This window comes from Dichomitus squalens (assembly GCF_000275845.1).
Source record: "Dichomitus squalens LYAD-421 SS1 unplaced genomic scaffold DICSQscaffold_37, whole genome shotgun sequence".
Taxonomy (NCBI): Eukaryota; Fungi; Basidiomycota; class Agaricomycetes; order Polyporales; family Polyporaceae; genus Dichomitus; species Dichomitus squalens.
The window spans coordinates 193,780-218,589 of record NW_006766919.1 but is presented as its reverse complement, the minus strand read 5'-3'; the positions used below and the strand labels follow the sequence as shown (position 1 = coordinate 218,589).

Here is a 24,810-nt window from a genome sequence, read left to right as displayed (position 1 = left end):
GGCGTCGCAACCGTGGGCTTACTCCGGGTCTGGAGTTTCCCCGGGTTCTTCATGGCTCGTGTAGAGGAAGGGTTTCGCTGGATGGATAGTGCAAGCCAAAGAGTAGTATGAGGCTTTGATACGACAACAGATGTGGTGCCTGGCATGCGTGACCAGGCCGACTGCGAAAACAGTTCCTTGCATAAATTGCGTGCTTAGGTACTATGTATGGGCATATCAAGCTCTAATCTACTTATCATATGCTGTTATGGGTGTGTTGAGCAGGATCGCGAGCTGAAGCAGAAGCAGAATCCGCGATTCCGAAGGCAAAAGCTCCTCCCGAGCCGCTTTTGCAAAAGCGGCGATTCTGCCTTGAATCGCTCGAAGCGCCCGCTTCCCGACTAAATCCGAAAGCGCTTCAGGACTCAAAGCGAGACTGGAATCGTCGTCAGAATCGGCCAGAATCGCCACTCTGACCTCCCCTAATACGACGTCACGCCGGAGTTTCTGCACGTACAATATACGTATAATAAAACCATTCGTCGGTTGTCAAAATAGAATAGGAAACCACAACAGAGCGTAGGGAGCGGGGCGGAGGTTTCGTTCTAAGTGCTGGCGTAAGATGGCAGCAGGGCCCTGACTATCGGTACCATGCGCTCGCCAATGCGAATCCTCCTCGTTGAGAGCCAGTTCAATGTCATCCACCATGGACTGAGACGTCTCGCCTTCACCCCGGCGGGGTTCGATTGGCCTAGGACAGCACGATTTCCAACTGGGTGAGCTCCACGAATTGCCCTGTCGTGGTATCGAGAAGACGCATAACACTATCGATCACAGACTAAGTCAGCCTCTACAAGACACACAAGGCGAGAAATCCGTGCTTACCGACGGCGGAGGCAACGTTAGTTGACCGGGGGGGGCTTGCCCGAAGCATTGCTGTAGCGGCGGCTTTATAGACACTTCAAGACAGGAGCCGCCAACTCGAACGTTTCGTCGAGATCGATAAACGTCCAACTTGTCGTATCGCCTGATGACCGTTACTGCATGCATAGCCGGGTGTAGCTGTATATGGTCTATGCGCTCTTTCGGATTGCCTTGTCAACATTCAGGCTATTCTAATGTCGAGCTTCCCCTCTTCTCGGCCGACCGAACGTACCAACTCGGGGCTTCACTGACGCCATGTTAGAGTTTGGTACGGAAAGCAGTACCTTAGAAACACGCGTACGGTCAATGAACCAGAGTGGGGATATGGTAGGATCATTATGAACGCGTAACGCCGAGTACAGGACAGCGTAGACGGTAGAACGAACTTACGAAGTGACTTCCCATTTCTCTTTCAAGCGCCCACACACTCCCATCCACCCGCCTGCATATGCGTCTGGTGACCTGCTGGTCTCTCATTTATCATGAGCTTGGCCCTGGACCTCGTCATACTCCTTACCAGTCTCAGTCATGTCTCGGTCTCGCCGTACACCAAGGTCGAGGAAAGCTTCAACCTACACGCGACTCACGATATTCTCATGTATGGGGTTGGTCCCTCCAATCTTCGTAAAGTGCGCACTGCGTTCTCCGTCCTGCGACCTCAGTTGAACCAAGAGAGAACGAAACTCTCTGTTACCCCTGGCCTTCACTTGTTAGTATGATCACTTCGTCTTCCCCGGTGCGGTACCCCGCACCTTCGTAGGGAGTGTCGCGTTGGCATGGCTGTCCGATATTGTGTTGCGGATAGGAGTATGGTTCGGACTCTTCGTGGGCAAGTTTGACATACAGGTCATCGGTGAGCACTACCCTTATCGAGGTACACACCACACGTACTCATGTCTACTCAGTGCGGATGGTTCTGGCCAGTGCCAATGCAGTAGGACTTATTGCGCTTCGCCGTGCTGTGAGCAGGCGGTTTGGGCGGTCAACAGGCTTCATGTTCGTGCTCCTTTCGATAACGCAATTCCACCTGCCGTTCTGGATGGGTCGCACTCTTCCGAATATGTTCGCCCTCCTACCTGGTATGTTCGCGCCTTTTTGTCGCGTCGAGGATGTTCCTACCTCAACAGGCTGCATCCTTGGCGAATAGCGAACCTTGCTTTATACAAGCTGATAGATCGGGCCCCCAATTCCACCCGGCCATCCAAAACCAACGTACAATGGGCAATTGCGCTGCTCACATTCACGACCGTGGTGTTCCGCTCCGAGCTGCTTCTGCTGCTCGGTCCCCTTGCTCTTCAAGCCAGCCTTCGATATGTCTCCGTGTACGATGTGGTGAAGGCTGGCTTTTTATCCGGCTTGGCGTCCGCTGGTGAGTCTATGCAACTTCTCTGGGACTCATCAAAGGGGCTGATAGCAATCAAGCCCTCACCGTATCGGTCGACTCGTACTTCTGGCAGCAGTGGCCTCTCTGGCCAGAGCTGTACGGGATCTACTTTAACGTCATACAGGGCAAGAGCGCGGAATGGGGTGTAAGTCAAAGTGGCGACATCTCTGCACTACATCGAGTGATAGGATACTGTTACTTCCAGGTCGAACCGTTCCATAGGTACTTCAGCTCGTACCTCCCGAAGCTCCTGCTCTCGTCCCTGCCTCTCTCCGGGCTCGGTTTCGTACTTGAAGCGAGGGTCAGATCCCTGTTGCTGCCATATCTCATGTTCATCGGCATCATCAGCGGGCTGGCCCACAAGGAATGGCGCTTCGTCATATACGTCGTGCCGGCATTCAACATCGCGGCGGCTCGCGGCGCGGCGTGGCTGTACGTCCTCAAACCCTCCTCCGCTCACGTTCATGTTCTCACCAGTTGCTACAGGGTTGGTCGGCGTAAGGGCTCAATTTTTGGACAGCTGTGCTTCCTTGCTGTCATAGGAATGCTCGTGCTGAATGCCGTCGTGACGTTCCTGTCTACGCAAGCAGCTGCTGCAAACTACCCTGGAGGTGCCGCTTTGCAGACTTTCAACGATCATTTCGCGTCAGAGAAATCCGGTACGCCTCTTGTCTATTGTTCGTATCACCACCCTAACGTCAGCATCCGGATAGTGCACGTCCATATATCCAATTTGGCCGCACAGACAGGCGCTTCCTTGTTCTTGCATCGCAATGCGCCTCCCTTCTACCATGGACTGCCGGCGCCGCCGCACACGAAATGGGTGTATGACAAGACCGAGAACCTGTCCCTTGCAGACCTGACAAACTCTCAAAATGTCACGCATCTCATTGCAGAAGCGTCCGCCCTCGAGGGAAACAAGCATGCCCACGGGTGGACGCCCGTCGCGCTCATCGCTGGTTTCGACGGATGGAGATTCCATGGGAGGTACGGGCTTCGTGCGGTGCTTGCTGAAGGGCTGACGGGGCTTGGGAACATGTTGGAGATGAGGAGGAGCGGAAAGCTCGTCATCCTGGCTCGGAATGGGAAGACATGATATGTCGTACGATGTGTCTACTGATGTTACATTCGAGGTGAATTGTCTCCTGGGTCGGAATGCATCGAAGCATGCGCGGATTCAACGTAAACAGTCGGCTGCGTCTGCCCGCATTGGTCGCGAGTCATGACCGGCTTCACGCCAGAGTAGCACAGCGATATTCCGAAGACAACGTGGGCACCGGGATCTCGGTCACCTCCGTGGTGGTCGCTTCGGAAGCATGCCTTTTCGCCTTCTTGATATCCGCGTCCGCCTCGTCTTCGAGGACGTACTCCTCGGAGACTTCGCTAGGCACGGTGCTCGCCCGGAGCTTCCGTTCTCTGCGCTGGTCGCGCTTGGATAGGTATAAGGTGGCCATAGCGAAGCACACTAACGAACCATTGGTAAGCGAGAACGCCCCGGACTATAGAGGGCCAACCACATACTCATGCAGAAGTTGATGCACGCGGTGGCGACGTTACCCTTGAACACGCTGAATTGACTCAATTGAGCTAGGATTTTCGTTGAGCAACTTTCGTATGTACTTACCGGGGTTGTTCGACCTGAGGGAAGATGACACTTGGATGGACGAGGGGGACGAGTTAGAAGGGCGGAACCACCGAAGACAACGTATTGTCGATAAACGCACATGGGCAACCATGCTTGCATCACATAAGCCCACATGTTGCAGTTGGCCACGATGAATGCGCGCTCTGTGGAATGTGTGTCAGTAGCTCCGTTCCAACAGAACAGTAAACATCAACGATTTCGGACGTACTCTCGTTGTCATGACCATTCAGCTCGTTTGCCCATGCCAGTATGAGACCCGATAGACCGCCTTGCACGCTAGTCTGCAAACAGCTGTGAGGTTCGTAATGCCGAGAGTTTCTATGAGACACGTACAAAGTAGTAGAAAATCCATCGTCTGTGAGGCTGATTCAGTCACAGAACAAATGGGAGATATCTAGTAGATGCACCGCGTGATGTGTTCGTAGAGCGGCGTCGCTGCAAGAACGATGCAGGTCACCATACTCCAAGTCTGTTCAGACATGCCTGAGATCAGCATTAATCCCAAAGGCGGCAACCGAAGTGCTCACTCCAGCGAGCAACATGGGAGGCCACCTTGCTCGAATGATGTCCGACCACCACGCGTAGATCAGCGCTACGAGTATTGTAGAATAGTTTGGTCAGCGCAACAGCGTAGCGATTTTCACTTATGAGCCCTCACTTGTCACCACCTGGACGGCCTGAATACCAAGCGGATAGGTATTGATTTGACCAACAGTGTATACGATACGTCCAGGAGTGTTGAAGCTCTTCAACCTGGATTCACCTCAGTCAATATTGCAAACCCCAGAACATATCGAATGACGTACCAGAAAATCATTGAGTTCGCCGGGCCACCGCCGTTGTTGAACTTCGCTTTGGGTTAATCGCAACTCAAGGAGTTCGAAGTAGTGTACAAACCAGAATATAGACTAGGCCATATCCTTGAGTTCAATCGGCGTATGGTAGGACAAATGCGAAGACTCACGGGGAACGAGTGTGTAGATGTGCCATGTCGTGAAGAAACCACGGACCTGCCCATGATGTGTCAGGTAGTGACATGAAGAGAATGGACGAAGAAAGCTCACTTTCTTCCAAGTGAACGCGGCAGGAGGTTTCCTACCTATCTCGGCCATTCTCCTCTTGCCGATCTCAATTTGTTCCGCAGTATAGAAGACAGAAGGCTTAGTGGTGGTTGGCAGATCTGACGTTGGATGAGTGCAAAATTTTCGCAGCACCTACCGACTTCTTTTCTCACCTGGCATGATGAAAAAGCCGAGCAAGCCGATTGGGACCGTGATGAACCCGTCGATGATGAAGAGCCCTGTCCATGGTAGAGAATGTGAAGGAAATACTTTATAGATGACACTCTATCGTGACTTACACTTCCACCCGGCCAGACCGTGCACTCCGTTCAGGCCATTATATGCGGCCTACAAGATGACTCACGGTCAAGCATCAAGCTAACGATACGCCGCCGTACATACCGTCTGAAGGAAACCGCTAAACATAGGGCCAAGCGCGCTAGCAGTCTAATGAAGAAAAAATGGACCAGGAGTTAGAAGAGCCAATACCATCGCTCGAAGAGCAACCGAATATACTCACATGAAATATGCATGCACGCTTCCCGAGCTCGTCACCTTTGTACCAACTGCCGATCACGTATTGGATTGCAGGATAGAACGTTGATTCCGCTAGGCCTGTTGTTCTTTCAGTACGTTTCTCCGTCACGTCACGACCATGAGAAGACGCACCGACGAGGAAGCGAACCGCGAGGAGGGTCTCAAAATTCTTCGCACTAGCGAGAGTCATGGTGAGGACGCTCCATATGACCTCCATAGCGGGGATCTTGTGCGAGATTCAATTGCTGAGATAGAGAGAAATAGTAGGAGCCTCCTACCCATATTGATGGGCGTATCCTAGTGATGAGCATGCTATAGGAGAGCGTTTTGTTAGACAAACACGGTATGTTATGCGAAGAACTCGCTTTGAGGGGATCTGGCCGATGACGTATCCACACGTCCATGCAGTTGTGATGTAGTTCAGCTGGTTGCCATGCCTGCATTGTACTATACTCAGCCCAAAGTTTCGTGCGAGTAGTCAATCAAGCCTTACAGTCCTAGACTAAGATCGCAATTGACGTCAGAAGGAACTGAGCAGAAAGAAGTATACGCACTCCTCTTGCATCCCCGAAACGTATGCATTCTGCAACGGAATGAGTGACAGAGGAAACATAGGGAAGACTAGGCATACCGTGATATTCTGTTGGTCAAGGTACGTGCAGAGAGGTCTATCAGCCGGACTACCTCAAACAGCAGGACTAGACAGGTACTCATTTGCTGAAGTACGACAAGGCCGCGTACGTGAGAAGACACGCATCCAGCTTGAAGAGGAAGCGCCGCTCGTCTGCAGGCTTATCCCAAGTGTCCCTACACTACGCATCAGCTCCAACACTAGCCCCAACCGGGAACCTGCGACGTACCATACATAGCTGGTCCAGGTGCGTTTCTCGACCTTCTGAGCACTCATCTTGCGAACACCTACAGGCAGAGCTGGCGGTCCTAAGAAGGACGGCCTGAAAGGACAGCGACTTTTCCGCCGCCGGGATAAATACCGCCTGCGACAACGCGCTTGAACGCGCGCTCCTTGACAAGGCCCCAAGTCCCACCTCCAAGCACGCCCAGAAGGCGGAAAAATGATAGTAAATCCGCCATGATAGAGGAGTTACGGCAAGGTGTTCGGACCGAAATGGCAACCTATGGTCACGACCTAGAGAGGTGATGGAGCACGCAATTTAGAAGCACTACCTCGAGCTCCTGTCGAGTTTTGAGCCTATACGCTCAGTCATCTGAGTCAGAGTGCACCATATCGTGAGCGGCCACGCGTGTAGTACGCATCTGTTGAATCGTATGGTCTTGGATAGGTGTCTGTCCCTGCAGCCGCATTGATGATGATGGTAATCAAGTTAGGGGAACGAGCGCCCATGGTATGCAGGCGCCAATTTACAAACTCGGAGTCGGAGCCGCCACCACCCATGCGAACCTCACACGGACGCGCACAATCACTGGACCAAGGCTATTTGGCGATCCCGCAGCCGACCTAGCTTCATTATACATCGTCTGTTATACCGGTTGGTACTGAAAGCATATTCGTTTCTTCGTGCTTGACATCTCAATCTGACTCTCGAGCGAAGGGGCACACCCGCGGCAGAACCATCCAAAGATGACGCACCTCGCTCACATACTCCTATCACTTATCTCTCTCTGAGGTCACAGGGCTCGATATAGTTCTTCCACCATACACCTCGAGGATGAGGTGACATGTTCCCATCCTGGCGTGCGACCGGCTCTCTGTGTCAGACTACCGCCGTTGCAGCTGGAAGGTTGAAAAGAGGTCATCAACACATTTGCTCTCCCCAGGACCTGCATACCCGCTGGTGCCACATATTTGTCGAGTCTATTGCGCTGCATCTCCGTCATGCCTGTCCCAGTACCCGAGCTCGGATCTTTCAACTACGTCGCTGAGACGAAGGTGAATACCGCTCTTCCTCCGTCGCCACTCCTCGTTTCCGGCTCGCGCGCATCAATCCACTGTCTCAACATCACGACAAACTACTGATCGCCTCTTCGCTTCTCCCTCGCTTGGTAGGAAAACCTCGACTGGGCAGACCTGGTCACGATCGACTTCAGCTTTTATGGCACGCCAGAGGGCAACAAAAAACTCGCGGCCGAGCTGATTAGGGCCGTGCGCGAGGATGGATTCTTCTACGTGAAGAACTTCAACATTCCGCAGGAGCGCGTCAACCGCCAGTTTTCGCTCGGCAAGCAGTTCTATGAACTGCCTCTGGAGGAGAAGTTGAAATACGTCCCGGAGGGCCTGGGTTAGTTTGGTAGGTCGTTCCACACCTCACGAAGGCTGAATCTCGTCCTCCATCATAGACAACGGAGCGTTCAATGGGTACGTCCCCGCTGGACGTCGCGTTCTGGATCCTGTCTCTGGATTGAGGGATCGCACCGAGGTTTACAACATTCCGAGTATGAATATAACTCTCCTGTCGTTCTGATCCATCGCTGAGCTGAATATTTGCAGAGTTCGATGGCTACTTCACCCACAACCATCCCGCTATCGTTCAGGAGCACCTCGGAGAGATCGAGGAGTTCGCTCGCGTAAGGCAAACAGCGCACCTGAGTCCAAATGTGTTCATTGACCATGAGCCAGTCTCTGCACAGCGAGGTGCTCGACCCACTCCACGTTCTCCTTGCCATTGCACTAGAACTCCCCGAGGATTATTTCACCAACATCCACCGGTACGAGCGCAAGAGCGAGGTACGCTCTACCTATCTCATTTATAATGCTTGCCTGGCTCACCCGATGTCATGTCCTGCAGGACCACTTCAGGTTCATGAAATACTCCAAGTACACCCCGGAGGAGAACCAAAAGATAGGCCGTCTTTGGGGCGGTGGCCACACTGACCTCGGCTCCTGGACATTGCTCTTCCGCCAGCCCGTCGCGGCTCTTCAGATCAAGAACCACAAGACAGGCGAGTGGAAGTGGGTGAAGCCGCAGGATGGCACTCTCACCGTCAATGCATGCGACGCCCTGTCGTTCCTGACTGGCGGCTATGTCAAGAGCACGATCCACCGGTATGTTGTGTCTACTTCATGAGACCCCATCTTACAGGAAATTTGACACTATCTTGAATGCCAGAGTTGCCGCGCCTCCGAAGGACCAGGAGCACGTCGACCGCCTCGGCATCCTCTACTTCTCCCGGTACGTGTCGGCTTTCTAAATGCGGGTGGCGGTCCGATGACCCGCATGCTGACCGTACGTTGTGCCTGTAGGCCGAACAACGACGTCCGGCTTAACACTGTCGCCGAGTCTCCCGTACTCCAGCGTGAGGGCTACACTCAGAACGACTTCGAGAAGTCCGGAAACTACGTCCCCACCATGGAAGGTGAGCGTCTATCCTCGTCTTCGTTTCCGACCGAATCCCTTCGATTGTCCCCGCTGTCAAATTTAATGGCATGCTGTGCGTGGTGCGCTGTCGGAAGTCGCATCGCTTCAAATGATTTTGCTCTCTGTCTGGATGATCTAGAACGCTAACGCGTGTTTTCGAAACCATGACAGAGTGGACGTTCGCGAAGCAGAAGTGGCAGCGCACCAAGAATGTCGTTCGTGGCGATACGAGTCATCAGACTGCACAGATCCTCCCCGGGTACCGCGAAAAAGTCTACGCTTGACGCATGGGCTCGGAGTCAGATATCGAACGTATCGGGCGGCGCATTGGCAGGGTGGAAAGAAGGATGTATATCTTTGTACAACAGCGTCATCAATGCTAGCGAAGTGGCAGTGACGGATCTTGCGGGTGCGGGTGCCGTTCCCGATATGCAGTCGGCATCAACACATTGTCATCCCATTGTCGAAATCGCAAGTGAATCTACATAGTGGCACATCCTCTGCAGGACAGTCCTGTTCATGCGGAAGAAAAAGATGCGTCGGCACTTCGGGTTGTAAAGTTATCCACGATGTCATTATCAAGATGCGAGTCGTCGGAAATACACGTATATATTGGTACAGAGGCCTTCTATGAGCCGAAATTGCGTGTGATAACTTAGTATGCGTGCGAGAGAGGCGAGAATGAAGGGGACAGAGCGGAGGGATGGTGGAACGAAGACGAACGGAAAGCAGCGGAAGAAGCAAAGCAGCAAGAAGAGCGCGACGGCATCCAGTACCTCTGTCACGCGGGGGAGGAAGGCGGGTACGGGAAAGCGAAGGCGGTGGTGAACGTCCGAGAGAGGTAATGAAGAGGATAACGATGCTCATCCGTAGACGATACTAGAAGCAATCAATTGTTATTAGTGTCGGGGGTTCGAGATGTATCAGTAGTTACTCACCCCCTGGCGGTAGTAGATATGGGCTTGAAGTCTGTGCGACCAGAGTCGACGAAGTGCTGGAGAACCTCCGACCAGTCGTCGCGCATATCCCATGAGATACGGGAAGGAGAGTCGACCTCGACGGGCATGACTTGGCTGATTTCCCCGCACTGGACGAGGATCACAGCACAGCCGATGCCACCGCTCTTGCGGCAGCGATCCTCTCGCCTGTGGATGTCCTCGCCGACAAGCGGATCGTTATCGGTGACGTATGTGCGGGGGACAACATGAGTGGACTTGACAGAAAATCTGGTGTGACATCAATTACTGCCCGACGCTCGAGAGCTAGGATAGATGACACTTACCTGCGGAGGGAGTCCGTCGCTGATGGACGATAGCTCAGCTCGACGAGCAGGGCGTGTTGGCGGATGTTGGAGGGCACACGCTTCAGTTGAAGGGCCTGGAATCCGGCCCAGCTCAAGAGCAGGTTATGTGTCGAGACGAACTTGCGGAGGCTCTTGACAAGATTTTCGTCAACAGCTCCGAAGCTGGGCTGCTTCGCAGACGAGATCTGCGACGCAGTATGTTGGCAGATCGCCTTGTGCGATGGCCAGTGTGCCTTCTGGCAGTCTTGAGACTGAATAGAGGGAGTCAGACAGGACGTCCCAACATGGGATAGTGTGGGGGACTCACGCAATATTGAGTAGCCATCTGGAAGAAGGAATAAGCGACGGTCAGTTTAGGCAGCCGTATCGAAGAGGGATTAGACATACGCAGCCACCACAAAGCCTGAACCTGTTGTGTGGCTGCTCTACTGCCCCGCATTTGTCGCAGACGCGATAGCCGCGTTGCTTAGGAGTAGGGTGAGAGGGCGCGGTGAAGTAGTTGGCGGCAGCGGGCTGAGCGTAGACGGCGGCCATCTCGATGGTTTGTAGATGGATCTGGAGGAGTGAAACAGATCGACTGTGAGTCGTGCTGACTCGGCCATTGCGAGTGTGGTTTTATAGTCGGATGCATTGCGGGCAATCGAGCGTCGTGCATGTACGGGAAATGCAGACAGGAGGCGAAGTCGCAAGCGCTTGTGTCAATTGTGATCGCGCGGGAGACTCGGCCGCGCGCCACTGCTGCTGCCGTATATGGCAGGAAGGGAGTCCGAATGCGGGCAGGCCCTTTTGTCTCTGAACCTCACGCGTCGACTCGTTCTCCGTTCCGTACTCCTCCTATTGTCTTGTCTGCCTTCGAGAACCCAACTACGCCGCCCTTTCCGACTCACACACAAAAAGAGGACGGACAGCGTGCATATGTCTGAGTCTTGTTCAACAAAAGCACGAGCCGCCCACTTTTTTGTCTTGCAGCGTAACTGGCAACCGTCGACTTTCTCGAACTTCAAACGCGCCGAGCTTCTCGTGATTAGTTAGTCTCGAGACCATCCATTCCCATTGCAGGTGCAAGCCTCGGAACGGAGTTCGCGAAGTTGCGTTCTCCGCGCATTCTGTGCGCTGGCATGGAACTCCTCGGGCTCTCTTTTGCTCCAGCCATCCGAAATTCGAATACAGTGGTATAACGTTGGAACTCCGAGATGCGACCCTCGTTTCATCAGGACACATTATTGTTAGCCGCCTCTCGCGAAGCTAGACAGACTTCTCCAGTTCGCCATTGAAAATCAGGCGGCTTAGGTGCCATTACAAGACATTCTCCCCCAGGTCTAGACCACTCATCAGGCACCTGGTGCTTCGAGAGTCGATGTTACCTAACCGGTTTGAGCAGACAAGACTCTAACGTGTATACCAGCATGGCGGCGGAATGCTGTTCCGTGATGTCTCGTCGTCATCTGTTGAACCTGCGTACATTGCAGCAGTGCCACCTTCCTCAACGACATGGAACCCAATCGGTGACATCTGCAGATCTTTGTTCTGTGGCATTCGTAGTGCTTGTCTTCGTCTTCCACCAGTGCCACCTTGCCGCCGAGAACTCCAGGGAAGCACCCACCCTGGTACGTGGCACGGCGACGTCATCCCTTACGTTGATACCAACAGCAGAAGGCCCACTCCCATCGTACACTGTGCCACCGAGACCAACGAGGTGCGTCATGTTCCCAAGCTACGATGGATGCGAGGATCACTGTCTGACCATGCTATCACTAGTACCGCTTTTAGTGAACTCGTGTAGGGTTGTGTGCGCGAGCGCTCAGTTCACGCTCCTCGAACGGAATATAGGTCTAGATGTATCCTGACGAGCTCGGCGAAGATTTCGGCACCAGGGGCCCTGCGGTTGAGGTGATCTTCCTTCCGGTCCTACGTTGTTCTGTATCGCTGCGTGCGCCCTAACTGCGCGTGCGTGTCTTCGAAACACACCAGTGTAGTGGCGCATCATTCTATGGAGAGTCTGGTATGTAGGAAGACTTGGCAGAGCCTGTCGAACTCCTTGCTTCCCCTCACGTCGACAGGTACAATAGTACCGCGGTCACCGGAGAACGATGCTCATCTGCCACACGACCGGCTCCATATGTACCTCCCAGACACGTTGCCGCTCGGGTGCTGATAAGAAGGTACAGCATACTACGGTTCTTAGCCAACTCGTCCGATCTTATCCACCACACGTTTCCCCACTACACCAACTTCAACGCACACCGCTTGACCCAAATAGCACAGCTGAGCTACCGGCCAAACACGTTCCGAGAAGGGTCACCCGTAGGATCTGATTGCGAGCTCATCGGAAGCCTTCAACCTGTCACGCACATTTTCTTCTGGACTACTGCCATGACCCGAGTACTGCACAGGCTGATGATAGCGAAGATCGTCCAAACGAGGTGTGTATGGCGGTGAGTATACGTCCGACCTGTGTCATTGACGTGGAACAGGTGCCTCGCTGTACCCGGAGCCGTCGTACTTGGCTATGGGCCTTCTTCTGGGGCAACGCAATGGAAAGCGCGTTCCAAAAGTAATGTTTCCCCAGCGGTTCCGTACATTCCATTGGGCTCGAATCAACAAATCCCGAGCTGCATCGGAACGCCGCGAGCATTGCAAAAGGCGGTGCAGCACATACTTGCCTTGGAAGTTGCGCTTCCGCCTTGCTATAGATCCACATCCTCCTCATCGACATGGATGTTCCGGTTCCAGGCTACCCCGTAGCGCCCTCCGAACTTCAGTCAGCTAGTCGGCCGGCCTCGCTATGGCTCCAGCGCGCTGCCTCCCGGTGGCATCCATTCTTCAGCTTCAAACCTCGGCTCAGCGTTCACGGTAAATACGACCTTCTGCTCAAAGCTGCGCTTGAGGGGCATTGTCAACAGCGTATGAATGTACAACTTGTAGTAGGTGCGGTGATTATGCGCCTCTCATAGGCGGAAGTCTGCTGTAAGTTGGTAAGGTGCGCATTTCATCGCTACGGAAGTTCGACCTCAGATCGGTACGTTCTTCCTCCACAGATCTGCGCCTGTATTGATACGTTGGGCAGGTAGTGGTCATCACACGTCTTTCTGTCCCATCGGCGTCTATAATGTGTTAAGTGCGACATCGGAATAGAACGGGCTCGCTCGCTTTCTAAGCTGTCTTGTGTCCCATCCCTCGGGCACGGACTCCGCTGGGCACCGCTCACACCATCATGTTACAAAAGTTTGACCAACGCAGGTTGAATGGCCTACCTAGGCCCATGACGCAACGTTTGAGTCGATATTCGAGATCCGGACAGGCGTAGACATCCGTCGCCGCCCGTAGGTCACCCAGGTGATCCTTCTTCAAACACTATCAGCTGATGTGGTACAGTATATCCGCGCAACAGCAGCCTCTTGTACTCGCAGATGCGTTCGGGGGATTGACCATTGCGTAGATACCTGAAGGGGCGGGCCTTGGCGCCCGCTGAGGGAGGCGGGGCCGAGCGGAGAGTCGGGGCGGGCTTGATTAAGAGATGATCCGCCGTGTGCAGGGGCAAAATCCAGCCCACCGAGATCTAGATGACACTGTCGTCAGAACTTTCTTTAGCCTTCCGCGTCAACATACAGCCCTCATCGCGACCATCTCCGGAGTCGGGACTCTATGCTGGCCATAAGAGCCCACCTCCCCACACGGTTTTGCATCTTTTCACTTCGGACCATACCCATCACCCGACACTGTCATCCCCATCCCCATCCGCCCCTCTCCGTTTGGCTTCCGAGATCCGTGGGCTTGCTCACAGTGTCGTTTAGACTTTCCTGCTTTCCGCCAAAGTATCCTGGTCACCTTATAAAATGGATACTCTTCCACCGAATCATTTTCTCAACCTCCAGCGGCCGGATGCCTTCGTGCCTACTATTGCAGGCACGCCTGACACATCGACGCTCGCCGCCCATGATTTCGACGTCGACACGCGCACCGGATTCATGCCGCCACAGCCCCCGCTCGCTCGTCTCCCCGAACCATGGGAGCCCTGGGAAGCTGCGCTAGACGACGCAATCACCAGCGGATTGCAACTAGCGGACAAGCCAGACTTGTCGGACGAGGATGAGAAGAAGTCGGAACGATGGCGTAATTCCGTCCGTGAGGTAAGCCTCCCCCCGTCGTGTCCCTTAGTCATGCGAAGGGGCGACCACTAATGTCTATTTTCTGTATCCACCCGGCCCCGAACCGGTTCCACGTTCGACGCACAGCTTCCGATATTGTCCATCACTGAGCTGAAGAACTCGGAAATTCTGCTTCGGCGCGCGCACCATGTTCTCGCATGGGTGATGCACTTCTACGTACACACCATGCCAAGTACAATGCGGGAGATCCATATACCACCCCCTGTCACTGTCCCCCTACTCCAGGTGTGCGCGCAACTGCAGCTGCCACCAGTCCTGACCTATTCGGATGACGTTCTTTACAATTGGGCGTTCAAGACCCCACTCGCGACGAATGTGCTTTTCCAGCCCAAGGCAGAATTGCACAACCTGCGCTGTCTGACGCTCTTCACCGGCACGCGCGACGAAGAGGAGTTCTACCTCTCCTCCGCGCGCATCGAGCTCCGGGGCGTCGAGGCGCTCTCGGTTATGCGCGCGATCATGGACGAAGCGTTCGTGGGGGACGAGATCGCGCACAGACGTATCACAGACTACCTCCGCATACTCGCGGACGTCATCAAGGACATGCAGGCGCTGCTCGCGGCCGTGCGCGAGGGCTGCGACCCGACCATGTTCTACAACCAGATCCGGCCCTGGTTCAAGGGCGCCGACTCGGACACGCGCGGGCGGAAGTGGGTCTTTGACGGCATCGAGCTCGATCCGACCCTCGAGGAGCCGACCGAACTCTCCGGCCCGAGTGCCGGGCAGAGTTCGCTCGTCCACGCGCTCGATATCTTCCTTGGGGTTGACAGGTACTCCCACTCCGACTTCCACGGCCAAGCGCGACCTGCCTCTGCCTCTGCCTCTGCCTCTGCCTCTTCATCCGCTCCACCCCCCTCGCCCCCGACGTCAACATTCAGCTCGGCGCCGGTCCCGCCCAAGGTTCCCTTCCTGACCCGCATGCAGTCATACATGCCGCGCCATCACCGCGCGTTCCTCCGCCACCTGCAGGCGAATCCACGCCCTCTCCGGACGCTTGTAGAGCAGACCGAGAACGAGGCATTGCGCGAGGCATACGACGTTGCGGTCACGGCGCTCAAGGAGTTCCGCGACGAGCATGTGCGCATCGTCGCGCTGTACATCCTCATCCCCTCGCGCCAGGCACACACTGGAGAGCCTAGCCAGGGTGGGCCAAAGGGAACAGGTGGCACGGACGCGTTCCAATTTGTGAAGGGGGTCAGGGATCAGACTGCTGGTGCGCTGTTAGGCCGCCCAACCCATTAGCATGTGAGATCATCCGTTGAACTACTTAGATGTCGGTGTTGTATGTATCATTAATTTGGTGTGCTATTATGTTCGCAACTTGCATGACTTTCCGAATGAACTTAAATCATCCTACAATACGGTTGACATTAAGTCTGCTACTCTTCTTGACGCTCCGAATTTCAACGCTTCAAGAATCGATCGAAACTCCCCTAGTATGGAGTTATGGACCATGACCCGGCAAGGCCGGTCCGGCATTGGGCCCCGAGGCGCTAGCCCACGCTTCGGCGCTTGCATGGAGAGTCTTGTGGCTGCGAGACGGTGGTGGCAAGCCGCCTTGACCTTGTTCTTCTCTGCGCCGTCTGTCCCCATCCTCCTGGCTTTCTTGCGGCTGTTGCACTTATATATATAGAACGCGCGAAATGGAGGACCCTACCATGGTTGAGGAGGAGGATTCCAAGCGGTTCGACTCCGTGAACGGCGAGAACGAGGACAGCCAACCAGACCCGGACGAGCCCCTCATGATGGATGCAGGGAATGGGCGAGTGTGGCTCGTGAAGGTATGCCTGTAGCACACTCTAGCGTCCCCGAGCTCCTACAATCTGCCCTCGGTGAAGATCCCCAGACACCTCATGGAGCGCTGGTCCGCAATCGACGAAGAGGGCGTCCCCCTCGCTACCATCCGTGTCTACCACAACGCCGAAACCGCGACGGGCAAAAAGCCGCGCATCATGCTCCTCCTGCCCCCGAATCCCGAGACGGGCGCCGAGGCCGAGGAGTACGAGATGGACATGGTCAACGACGACGTCGAGAATCAGATCGTCGTCGCAGAGCGCGAGAAGGAGCCCGGCACGCAGTCGCGCGCGCGCACGACGATCCTCACCGGCCGCGTCAAGCACGAGTGCAACCTCCGACCGATCCTGACGGACCGCTACAGGCAGCGGCTCAAGATGCGCAACCTGAGCGCGAACCAGCCCACGAGGCGGATACGCATGATCGAGGACGCGGTCCCCGGCGGGCGCGGGAACATCAATATGCTCACGAGCGGCGCGGCGCAACACTCGCCTTTCAGCCTCGTCGTACGCTTTCACGGTTGTATTCTGGTTTGAGGGCACAAGGGAGGCTCACGGTCACTCCGATAGCGTCCGAAAGCAAAACCTGCGAAGGGCCAGTTCGAGCGGATGGCCCGTATGCCGCGCGACCAGCTGCTCGACGAGCTCTTCAAGGCGTTCCAAGAGCGCGAGCGGTGGTCTATCAAGGCTTTGCGCGAGCGCACCCAACAGCCCGAGGCGTACCTCAAGGAGGTGCTCAGCGAGATCGCCTTCCTTCACAGGAGTGGAGAGTTCAATGGCAGTTGGGAGCTCATGGCGAACTACAAGGGGGAAGGGGTGCGTAAACAAAATCTGTGGGATATCCAATCAAGCCTGATGGTCGTCTCCTGCGTAGATGAAGGCGGAGGATGTTCCCGGACCAAGCGGCGTCAAGGTCGAGGACATCAAGATGGAGGGCGAAGACGAAGAAGATGACGACGACGACGAGGATGATGACGACATGGAAGAGGTCTCATGATGCATCCGACGTCGTCCTCCGATCGACTACACTCACGATGGACTCATAGCTCACACCATGTACAGGTTTTGTGTATTTTTATGTCGCATGTGTCTTGCTATCTTACGCTATGCAGTCACTAATGATCATTGGGCGCAGTTGAACGTGCGCCGTGCTTTGGTGAATAATGAGTGCAGTGGACATATTCCTGACTACAGGCAATTGACGATATTTGCCTGTAATTCATCCGCACAGCCAAACTGCTGCAATCTCGGTCCAGACCTCTGTGATATCTCCCTGACTTACGAAGACCCAATCGCTATGTTCTGGCGGAATTGATCATACGTAGACTGGAGGAGTAATACTGCTCTAAGTCAAGTCGACGAGAACTGAGAAGACGGTAGAGGTCGGAAACGTAGGGTGAGCCTCCAGCTCGAGTCGAGGACGTTTGTAGCTATCTCATGCGAGCGTAGCTTTCAGATGTTCGTCATTGGTATGTTCATCCCTGCAGTTTGACAAATTGTGTGACCTGATGCATACTCAAACCCCGCCTTGTCCCATGCAGCTCGCGCTTTCATCACAGGTCTCATACATGTTGCAGTTACGTTTGGCTCACATCTTGAGTACGGACACGGTCCGCGCTGCTCCCTAGTCTAAACCGACGTTTCTCACTAAATACCAGTTAGCGACAACGCGAGCATAGGTACGAGCACGACCCGTGACCCATCGTTCTCGGCCTTAACATCGATAAGATCTAGGTGCTCCAGACCGATCTCTAGGTCGTTGTGTCGGAGCGGATCGCCTCTCGCGAGCTCACGATCCTGAAAATGATATCCGCGCCAATTAGATCCCTTCCGACGAAATCGGTGCTATATGCCTACTCACCAGGAACGCCAGAACTTCCTGAGCGATGGATGTCACAAGGATGCCTCTTGTGATGAGCCGGCCTTCCACGAATTTTGCTGACCCAATATGCGATGGATGGTCCATAACCTGGAGGACAGTTTTCAGCATCGACATCGATTGGGAGTTGTCCAGAAGCATACCGAGACTCGAATATACATCAACACGCTGCCATCCACTAGGGGCTCATGAAATGCAGGCTGATCCGAGCACAGTGATTCCGGGAAGATTTTCAGAACAGCTTGACGCAAATTGCAACGGCCGAGATCTCTCACAAAGACGACAAATTGGCAACGCATACTAAGCTCGCCATTGCAAACGTCGGCGGGGCGAGGTGATGATAAGGCCGTCATGTACTCTGACGACAATGACAATACATACTATTATCTCGCCATGTATGTTACATGGGCTGATCATTCATTGAAGTGCATACAGAAATACAACCACTGGCGGGGGCATTGAGCTGTAGGACGCCGCGTCACATGACTCCCATCATAGAAGCATCGTGACTTGAGCCACGTTGAGACAACCATGTCACGGTCTCTTCGTGTCCCATCTTAATCTTACACTTGCTCCACCCAGCACAATGAATGCGATTAGTATATAACACGAATCTATCAAAACTTCCAAGGGGGATTGCGACGAGACACCCAACCAGGTAATGATCCTACAGTGGCTCTGATTACGATGGATTTACGATGGGACTACACGTCGATGTTCGGGCCGGTGAACCGGGCGTAGGCCACTGGCGCTCAGCGTCGACGCAAGCCATCGGGCCGTTGTTCGTGGGGTCCGTGGGAAGACAAACATGTTACCTCCTTCAGAACCTCGTCGCCGGTACTTGAGGAGGAATCGAAGCCTGCAGTGGCCTCTTAGAGACCAGCATGGCTGTGATAATCTTCGATCTCCTCATTCTGGGTGCTGGCTGGACATCTACCTTCCTCATTCCTCTATGCAAAGAACGCGGCATCTCCTATGCAGCCACTTCCCGTAGCGGCCGAGACGACACCATTGCGTTCGAGTTTGACCCGCATTCCACTAACCCAGCGCCTTTCCAGGCCTTGCCGAACGCGAAAACCGTGCTCATCACATTTCCCATCAAGGTCCCGGGAGCGTCAGAACGGTTGGTCGAGCTGTACCAACAGACACACGCAGAGGGGCCAAGTGCTGCTTTCATCCAGCTTGGTTCCACCGGGATTTGGGACGTAAGGCGTATCTACTCCTTGTCGCGGTTTCTGGTGGGATCTGCATTGAAGTAGGACTTGTGAATGAATGCAGGGTGGGCCGACGCTGCAAGACGGCAGTCATACATGGGCAGACCGTCACTCGAAGTTCGACGAATCAAATGACCGTGCGCGGGCCGAGACGGAGCTCCTCGCGCTAGCTCCGAAAGTCCCCACCACGGTGCTCGATCTCTGTGGGCTCTGGGGTGGTCCAAGAAACTTGAAGAACTGGATCCCGCGCGTTGCACCTTCCAAAGACGCATTGACACAAAAGGTATGACCGATAGTCGATCCGCAAGCTGATTGTCTCCCTCACATGCGCATGTAGGGTAGCATTCACATGATACACGGCCTGGACGTCTCGCGCGCCATCTTGGCCGTGCACGAACATTTCGACCGCGCAAACGGCGAGCGCTGGCTGCTCACGGACGGCCGGGTGTATGACTGGTGGGATCTCGCGTCCGCTTGGGGAGAGGAGGGGAAACAGGGGAAGTGGGTCAGAGAGCTCATGGACGAACATGGTGTCCGGGCCCTACCAAGGACGCCCGAGCGCATCGGCCGGGCGATGGACAGCAGGGACTTCTGGAACACGTTCGAGCTCGAGCCGGTCAAGGGACGGCTTGGTGAACATCCTTGAAGGTCGCCAATCTGAAGTCGCTCCCTTGACATCTATGTAGGGCATGAAGTCTACGTGACGGACAAAATTTCCCGTGAACGATAGGCTACAGTAGGCATACGATCTATGAAGCAGCATCGACAAAACAAGATACAGGGAGAGCACCGGGCTCCCGTTTGAGTCAAGTGGACGTCTATGGGCAAATTGTCGCCATATGAAAACTACATAGCCTTCACTTGGGTCTCCATTGTTTCAAATACTCCAACGAGGATGGATTGTTCTGAGTCCATGATTCCCTCACCGGGACCCGTAGAACGGTCACTCTCTCTGTGCCCATTCGTCGCAACGACCACGGGCAAGGAGGGACATCCCGGTACACACGCCGCTTCGAGGTCTGTGATAGGCTTATGTGCATTCCACGTGCTGGCGTCCTTCTCGATCGCCGCGGTATGGATGTCGGCTTCGTCGAGGTACGGCGCACGGAACACGCCGCCGGTGTACACTAGCATGCACGTCCGCGTGAACACCCACGACCACACTAGCAGCGTCGCGATCGCGTAGGTTGCGCCCCACACGCGGAAGAATGGCGAGTCTGTGACTCGGTAAAGCTGTATCGTTAGGTTCGCGTACACGCCCTGAGGATTGACGACATCAGCCAGCAGGGACGCAGGCACATCGGAAGAGGGCTCACGTTTGGAAAGATGAGGCTCCAGAAAGCCTGTTTGAACGGCACTCTGTCGTGCCACAATACGTCGGAAATCGCCATCACAGCGTATATCAACCAGAGCGTGGCCATAGACCAGAGGACTAGGGAGATTGCGAGCGTCATCACATTTATAATCCTGCCGATGTCTTGTTGGCGCAGGATGGTCGACGTCCCGGAGTGCAAAGGGAGCACAGAATTGTATCCCGATCCGAGGAGAAGAATGGAGTACGCTCCTTGACCTAATGGGCCGAGTGGAATGAAGACGCTCGCCACTTCGGCATGCCGGGGAACCCCATATAGCGCGAGACGGAGGAAGTACAACGAGAGCATCATGAACGCCAGCGTCAGCCCCATGGTCACCAGCGCAGTCGCGAAGACAAGCGTGGCGAGGGTCGCTGTGATTGAGTACTCGATTAGGGATGCGGCGAGGACTCCGCCAGTGGACGAGGCGACAATGAGAGTTACGACGGGTAGCAGCCAGACGGCAGTGATCCTCTCCAGAGAGTGCTTCTGTCGAGTGAACCTAATGGAGAAGGCCCGGTCAACAACGTCGCCCTGTGAGTATCAGAGAAGCTAGTGTGAGCGCACTGACATAATGTGGACAATGCCGAAAGCACACATCAAGGACACAAAGACGTCGGCCCACCATAAAGCCCAAAGGGTATACACGAAATATCTGTCGCCGAACCCGGCCTCTGCGTGGATTCCAGCGGCGATACTGATAAGAGTGGTGGCGCCCATAGGGTATGTTGCAAGAAACAGGGTTTGTGTTGGATGTTGCATGGAGGATCGCCAAACTTCCGGAAACATGGCGTAGCGTAGTGCCGTGACGATGTTGAAGATACCGAAGAGGAAGAGGTCAAAGAAGAAGAATATGCGAACAAGCGTTTCTGTAGCCGTCGAGCGGTAGACGTAAGGGGAATTCTGCCACAGAACAGCGATAGCACCAGTTCCTGTTCGAGACCCCAGAGTCAGACGTAACTTCCCTCATCAGCGGCGGAGCCCTCACCCATGATAGCGGTGAACCATGCTGGAGTGAAATGCCTGACAAAATGATGGATCAATTTTGAGGCTGTTTGCTCGACCTTACTACATGTCACCACGTACCTGACACATCGAGAAAGTCTTGAGTGGTAGCTTGCAGCCGTTTTACCCACATCTACTGATTTGATAGACATCGTACTCACTGCGAAGGTGGGGAGCTTGCTTGTACCGCCGGTCTCGCCAAATTTTTGAACAATGCGTTATGACGGCAAAGATCGGGTCACAACGGCGCGGTCATCTGAGCGCGGGACGATCATTGGATCCCCCGATCGCTGCATAAGATTTGCACGTTGGCTGAGCCTACGTAAGTAGATGCGGTACCAGTACGCTATGTTGGGCTAACAGGATAACCTGGACCTAGCACCGCGTGAAGCGCCAGATTACAGAGGTTGGGGAACACGGAGAGGATGAGCACATTACCGCCACATTCCCGGCGTGTTCCCACCACATTCCGCAGGTTTAGAGGATGTCATGGTATTAACTGCCTTCCCCTCACATTCCGACCATGTTCCCCACATATTACTTAGACATTCCGCACCCTGCATAACATGGGATCAAATGGGATATACAATTTTGTATCTTATTATTCATATCCATTTTTGGTGCCCAGCTTGGCGCCTAGTATTCGTCCCGATATTGGCAGCCAGATTGAATTAGATCGAAATGAATATATATTCAAATGGCGACTCTCCTACGCTACATCCGGACTTCTCTATATATCATACAGACCGGCCCAATCAACCCTAACCCAATCACATCATACCCGTAGCCGCCAGCACAGCGATACTGGCTTACAATTGGACATCAGACACAGCTGAGATGGCACGCGCAATACATGCATATATGCACTCACCATGTCGATATTTGAGTTCTGCTTAGAAAGGATTAGCAGTACACTGTAGCGTTGAAACTGGGTACTCACAGTCTTAATCAAGGACAATCGATAAACGCGGGACAACCTACTAGATGCGGCAGCCATCAGACTTTGGGACTTCACACGCAACACTAGAGACGTACTATTGCCCTGATCAGCAGATGTATTTATGAGAGAACACCTGCATGTTAACACATCAGCTGCCATCCGAGAGTCAATGGTCAGGACGTACCAAGGGGAAGATAGGCATACGGAGGGAATGCAAGAAGTACGAAGTCAAGATGTGGACGCGATGGCAGGTTGATATGGGACCATACGACGACGTCATCGCGGACGGATAAGTAATTTTGGGCAGGCAAGTCCCCCTTATTAAAGAAATCTGCACAAGCGGTTGGGGATGTTGAGGGAATCTGGAGAGAATGTGCATGTTCCCACCAGATTCCCATCAAAGGGGGATTTACTGGGGAATCCGTGGGTGATATGCGCGGAATACGCAAATTCCCAGCATGTTCCCCGCCACCGTAATATGGCGCTTCACGCAGTGTAGGGCTTTATGGAGTTAACTGTGACAGGAACAGTCGCGGAGGGCGGCTGGTAGTGTTCTTGGCAGAACGCTGCCATTCTGCCAGAGGCAATTGCCAGGCGGCAAATGCCATTTTGCCGGCCACCGAGACCGCCAGTATTTGCCGGCCCTGGCAATTGCCGTTTTGCCATTCTGCCATTTGCCGGAGGCCGGAACTATTCTGCCCTGTACAGTGTACACTAGCGGCTGGTGGAGAAGAAGCGCCGGATCTGGTTTCCAGAAAGCGCGTGAGAACATTGTACTTGGCCATTAAATAGCGCCGCATTGAGGATCGCCATCATCTCTGCGATGACGACAGTCGCCCTTCAGAATGTTCTACACAACTGGGCTCCGCCGTTTCTTAGCATTCTCAGACGACGATTGACATAGACAAGGTATATCGTTGATCTCATGCTTGTCTCTCACTGCTTAACTTGCAACAGAGCGGCATCTCTTGTTTTGCCAATACTGGTTGGTTCATTAGCTAGCTATCAGGCGGGCTGCTCGACACGCTAAATGTGATCAATTCTAGTTCTCCAACAATGTCTACACGTAAAGTACCGTCTATGCATCACAAGTGTCCGGTCGTTGATACTAGCGTAGGTATCGTTCGGGAAGCCTGCGAGCTTCCTCAAGCTCAGGCATGACGTCAACAGTACTGCCTCCGGACGAGTAATGCGCGGTGTCCGACTCCTCGACCTTGACATGAACGAGATACGACGAGGAATAGTCTGAAGTCTCTTCGCGCTCAATGCCGAGGCGAATAACTACGGCAAGACCATTGTCGGGCTTCCGAAGAACGATAGGACGAAACCCGGCGTCGTCAATGTATCTAGCAGCGCCATGAGGGACCGGGCCTTGGTATGTAGAAAGAGGGAGGCGATGGTGCTGAGCTTCCTCCTCGGTGAAGAGCCATGCCGCCGCGACGTTGACGTATCGCCCACCGACGAGGCTCACGAGATGTCGAAAGTCGCTAATGTTGAGCTGGAGAACATACTGGCGCCGTCGTAGGATGAGTGAGTACGTGAAGGCCAGTGCGCCGCTAGTGGGCTCGCGAAATTCAACGTCGTACCCCCAGGCGTGGAGGACCAGAGTGGTATACGGTGACAGTTTTAAATCACCGGGATCGTCGAACGTCCGATAAGGGCGGAATGACGTTGGTGCCCGGGAGACAACCGTACGATCAGGATGAGGCATGTACGCGGATCGAATTCGCAGATGGTGGAGGCAATCCTTGAGTTTGGTCATTGTCAGAGGTAGCACCGCGAAAGTGCGTATCTCGTATTCGAAACGCGTCGACTTGTAGAGATCCCGCCTCCTCAACCGCATCTCTCGGCCCATCACAACCTCGCCTTTGGATGGAGACAGGACGATGGAGCATAGGCGGGCCAGGCAATGATTCGGGCGGCCAATGTTGAGCTGGGAGGTATGGCAGCGGAGGATCGCAAGGTACAATTCCGACAAATCGTCGATGTCACGCTGCAGCTCTGCACGTATCTCGTCGTCGGAAAAGTATGCTTGAAGGGGCAGGACCAGGAACTGCGAGCGAATCCCGTAAGGTGTTGTCGTGTAATCGAGGTGCGGGACATCTGATTCGCCCACGCAACGGAGATAGTCGTCTTCTGCCATGCTGCCCACGGTCCCGGACATTGCGAAATCGGATGGGGACGATGCGAAGAAGGATGTGACGTGTTTGGACAAAGAGCCGTTTTGAGGCAGGTCTACGCCATCACCACGCGGAAGGTCGTGAATACCCGTCGGCGATACTGGAAGGGG

At 54.3% G+C, this 24,810-nt stretch overlaps 11 protein-coding genes across 11 annotated transcripts; 5 read left to right on the top strand and 6 right to left on the bottom strand.

Annotated features, from left to right (window-relative positions):
• Nucleotides 1–527: 527 nt before the first annotated feature.
• DICSQDRAFT_139270 (uncharacterized protein) lies at nucleotides 528–1,089 on the bottom strand (the record flags this gene model as incomplete). Its single annotated transcript, XM_007368606.1, has 2 exons — nucleotides 865–1,089; nucleotides 528–803 (listed from the first exon to the last, which is right to left on the bottom strand). Coding segments are annotated over exons 1-2 (268 nt in total), but the record flags the coding sequence as incomplete, so codon positions are not given.
• Nucleotides 1,090–1,354: 265 nt separating this feature from the next.
• On the bottom strand, nucleotides 1,355–6,699 carry DICSQDRAFT_182455 (MFS general substrate transporter). Its single transcript, XM_007368605.1, has 31 exons — nucleotides 6,391–6,699; nucleotides 6,245–6,337; nucleotides 6,162–6,186; nucleotides 6,085–6,113; nucleotides 6,024–6,032; nucleotides 5,896–5,967; nucleotides 5,809–5,842; nucleotides 5,663–5,756; nucleotides 5,514–5,608; nucleotides 5,396–5,440; nucleotides 5,293–5,341; nucleotides 5,167–5,232; nucleotides 4,997–5,112; nucleotides 4,897–4,942; nucleotides 4,830–4,840; nucleotides 4,739–4,779; nucleotides 4,591–4,685; nucleotides 4,460–4,524; nucleotides 4,340–4,401; nucleotides 4,266–4,287; nucleotides 4,141–4,213; nucleotides 4,012–4,075; nucleotides 3,912–3,941; nucleotides 3,809–3,855; nucleotides 3,001–3,752; nucleotides 2,774–2,946; nucleotides 2,493–2,719; nucleotides 2,326–2,432; nucleotides 2,051–2,272; nucleotides 1,809–1,982; nucleotides 1,355–1,756 (listed from the first exon to the last, which is right to left on the bottom strand). Exons 1-25 carry the CDS (start codon nucleotides 6,435–6,437, stop codon nucleotides 3,520–3,522), a joined length of 1,563 nt encoding a protein of 520 aa, XP_007368667.1. The 5' UTR covers nucleotides 6,438–6,699; the 3' UTR covers nucleotides 1,355–1,756; nucleotides 1,809–1,982; nucleotides 2,051–2,272; nucleotides 2,326–2,432; nucleotides 2,493–2,719; nucleotides 2,774–2,946; nucleotides 3,001–3,519.
• Nucleotides 6,700–7,004: 305 nt separating this feature from the next.
• On the top strand, nucleotides 7,005–9,265 carry DICSQDRAFT_90486 (Clavaminate synthase-like protein). The gene is made up of 10 exons (XM_007368604.1): nucleotides 7,005–7,038; nucleotides 7,102–7,439; nucleotides 7,557–7,788; nucleotides 7,847–7,942; nucleotides 7,998–8,074; nucleotides 8,127–8,234; nucleotides 8,296–8,552; nucleotides 8,617–8,679; nucleotides 8,751–8,863; nucleotides 9,037–9,265. The coding sequence occupies exons 2-10, from the start codon at nucleotides 7,386–7,388 to the stop codon at nucleotides 9,147–9,149; spliced, it is 1,113 nt and encodes a 370-aa protein (XP_007368666.1). The 5' UTR covers nucleotides 7,005–7,038; nucleotides 7,102–7,385; the 3' UTR covers nucleotides 9,150–9,265.
• Nucleotides 9,266–9,799: 534 nt separating this feature from the next.
• DICSQDRAFT_66579 (uncharacterized protein) lies at nucleotides 9,800–10,702 on the bottom strand (the record flags this gene model as incomplete). Its single annotated transcript, XM_007368603.1, has 4 exons — nucleotides 9,800–10,091; nucleotides 10,148–10,419; nucleotides 10,476–10,493; nucleotides 10,556–10,702. The coding sequence occupies 4 exons, from the start codon at nucleotides 10,700–10,702 to the stop codon at nucleotides 9,800–9,802; spliced, it is 729 nt and encodes a 242-aa protein (XP_007368665.1).
• Nucleotides 10,703–12,282: 1,580 nt separating this feature from the next.
• DICSQDRAFT_139264 (uncharacterized protein) lies at nucleotides 12,283–13,460 on the top strand. The gene is made up of 4 exons (XM_007368602.1): nucleotides 12,283–12,330; nucleotides 12,429–12,591; nucleotides 12,643–13,187; nucleotides 13,236–13,460. The coding sequence occupies exon 3, from the start codon at nucleotides 12,883–12,885 to the stop codon at nucleotides 13,120–13,122; it is 240 nt and encodes a 79-aa protein (XP_007368664.1). The 5' UTR covers nucleotides 12,283–12,330; nucleotides 12,429–12,591; nucleotides 12,643–12,882; the 3' UTR covers nucleotides 13,123–13,187; nucleotides 13,236–13,460.
• A 544-nt stretch (nucleotides 13,461–14,004) lies between these two features.
• On the top strand, nucleotides 14,005–15,579 carry DICSQDRAFT_66685 (Indoleamine 2,3-dioxygenase; the record flags this gene model as incomplete). Its single annotated transcript, XM_007368601.1, has 2 exons — nucleotides 14,005–14,298; nucleotides 14,404–15,579. 2 exons carry the CDS (start codon nucleotides 14,005–14,007, stop codon nucleotides 15,577–15,579), a joined length of 1,470 nt encoding a protein of 489 aa, XP_007368663.1.
• Nucleotides 15,580–15,995: 416 nt separating this feature from the next.
• On the top strand, nucleotides 15,996–17,127 carry DICSQDRAFT_172831 (transcription initiation factor IIF beta subunit; the record flags this gene model as incomplete). The annotated part of the gene is made up of 4 exons (XM_007368600.1): nucleotides 15,996–16,118; nucleotides 16,176–16,637; nucleotides 16,701–16,946; nucleotides 17,005–17,127. 4 exons carry the CDS (start codon nucleotides 15,996–15,998, stop codon nucleotides 17,125–17,127), a joined length of 954 nt encoding a protein of 317 aa, XP_007368662.1.
• Nucleotides 17,128–17,777: 650 nt separating this feature from the next.
• Nucleotides 17,778–18,150, bottom strand: DICSQDRAFT_172830 (uncharacterized protein; the record flags this gene model as incomplete). The annotated part of the gene is made up of 2 exons (XM_007368599.1): nucleotides 17,778–17,927; nucleotides 17,992–18,150. The coding sequence occupies 2 exons, from the start codon at nucleotides 18,148–18,150 to the stop codon at nucleotides 17,778–17,780; spliced, it is 309 nt and encodes a 102-aa protein (XP_007368661.1).
• Nucleotides 18,151–18,893: 743 nt separating this feature from the next.
• DICSQDRAFT_172829 (uncharacterized protein) lies at nucleotides 18,894–19,869 on the top strand (the record flags this gene model as incomplete). Its single annotated transcript, XM_007368598.1, has 3 exons — nucleotides 18,894–19,214; nucleotides 19,288–19,506; nucleotides 19,561–19,869. The coding sequence occupies 3 exons, from the start codon at nucleotides 18,894–18,896 to the stop codon at nucleotides 19,867–19,869; spliced, it is 849 nt and encodes a 282-aa protein (XP_007368660.1).
• A 200-nt stretch (nucleotides 19,870–20,069) lies between these two features.
• DICSQDRAFT_172828 (uncharacterized protein) lies at nucleotides 20,070–21,732 on the bottom strand (the record flags this gene model as incomplete). The annotated part of the gene is made up of 5 exons (XM_007368597.1): nucleotides 20,070–20,483; nucleotides 20,540–21,077; nucleotides 21,147–21,507; nucleotides 21,564–21,598; nucleotides 21,662–21,732. The coding sequence occupies 5 exons, from the start codon at nucleotides 21,730–21,732 to the stop codon at nucleotides 20,070–20,072; spliced, it is 1,419 nt and encodes a 472-aa protein (XP_007368659.1).
• Nucleotides 21,733–23,628: 1,896 nt separating this feature from the next.
• On the bottom strand, nucleotides 23,629–24,684 carry DICSQDRAFT_128787 (uncharacterized protein; the record flags this gene model as incomplete). The annotated part of the gene is made up of 1 exon (XM_007368596.1): nucleotides 23,629–24,684. The coding sequence occupies one exon, from the start codon at nucleotides 24,682–24,684 to the stop codon at nucleotides 23,629–23,631; it is 1,056 nt and encodes a 351-aa protein (XP_007368658.1).
• Between the last annotated feature and the right edge of the window lie 126 nt (nucleotides 24,685–24,810).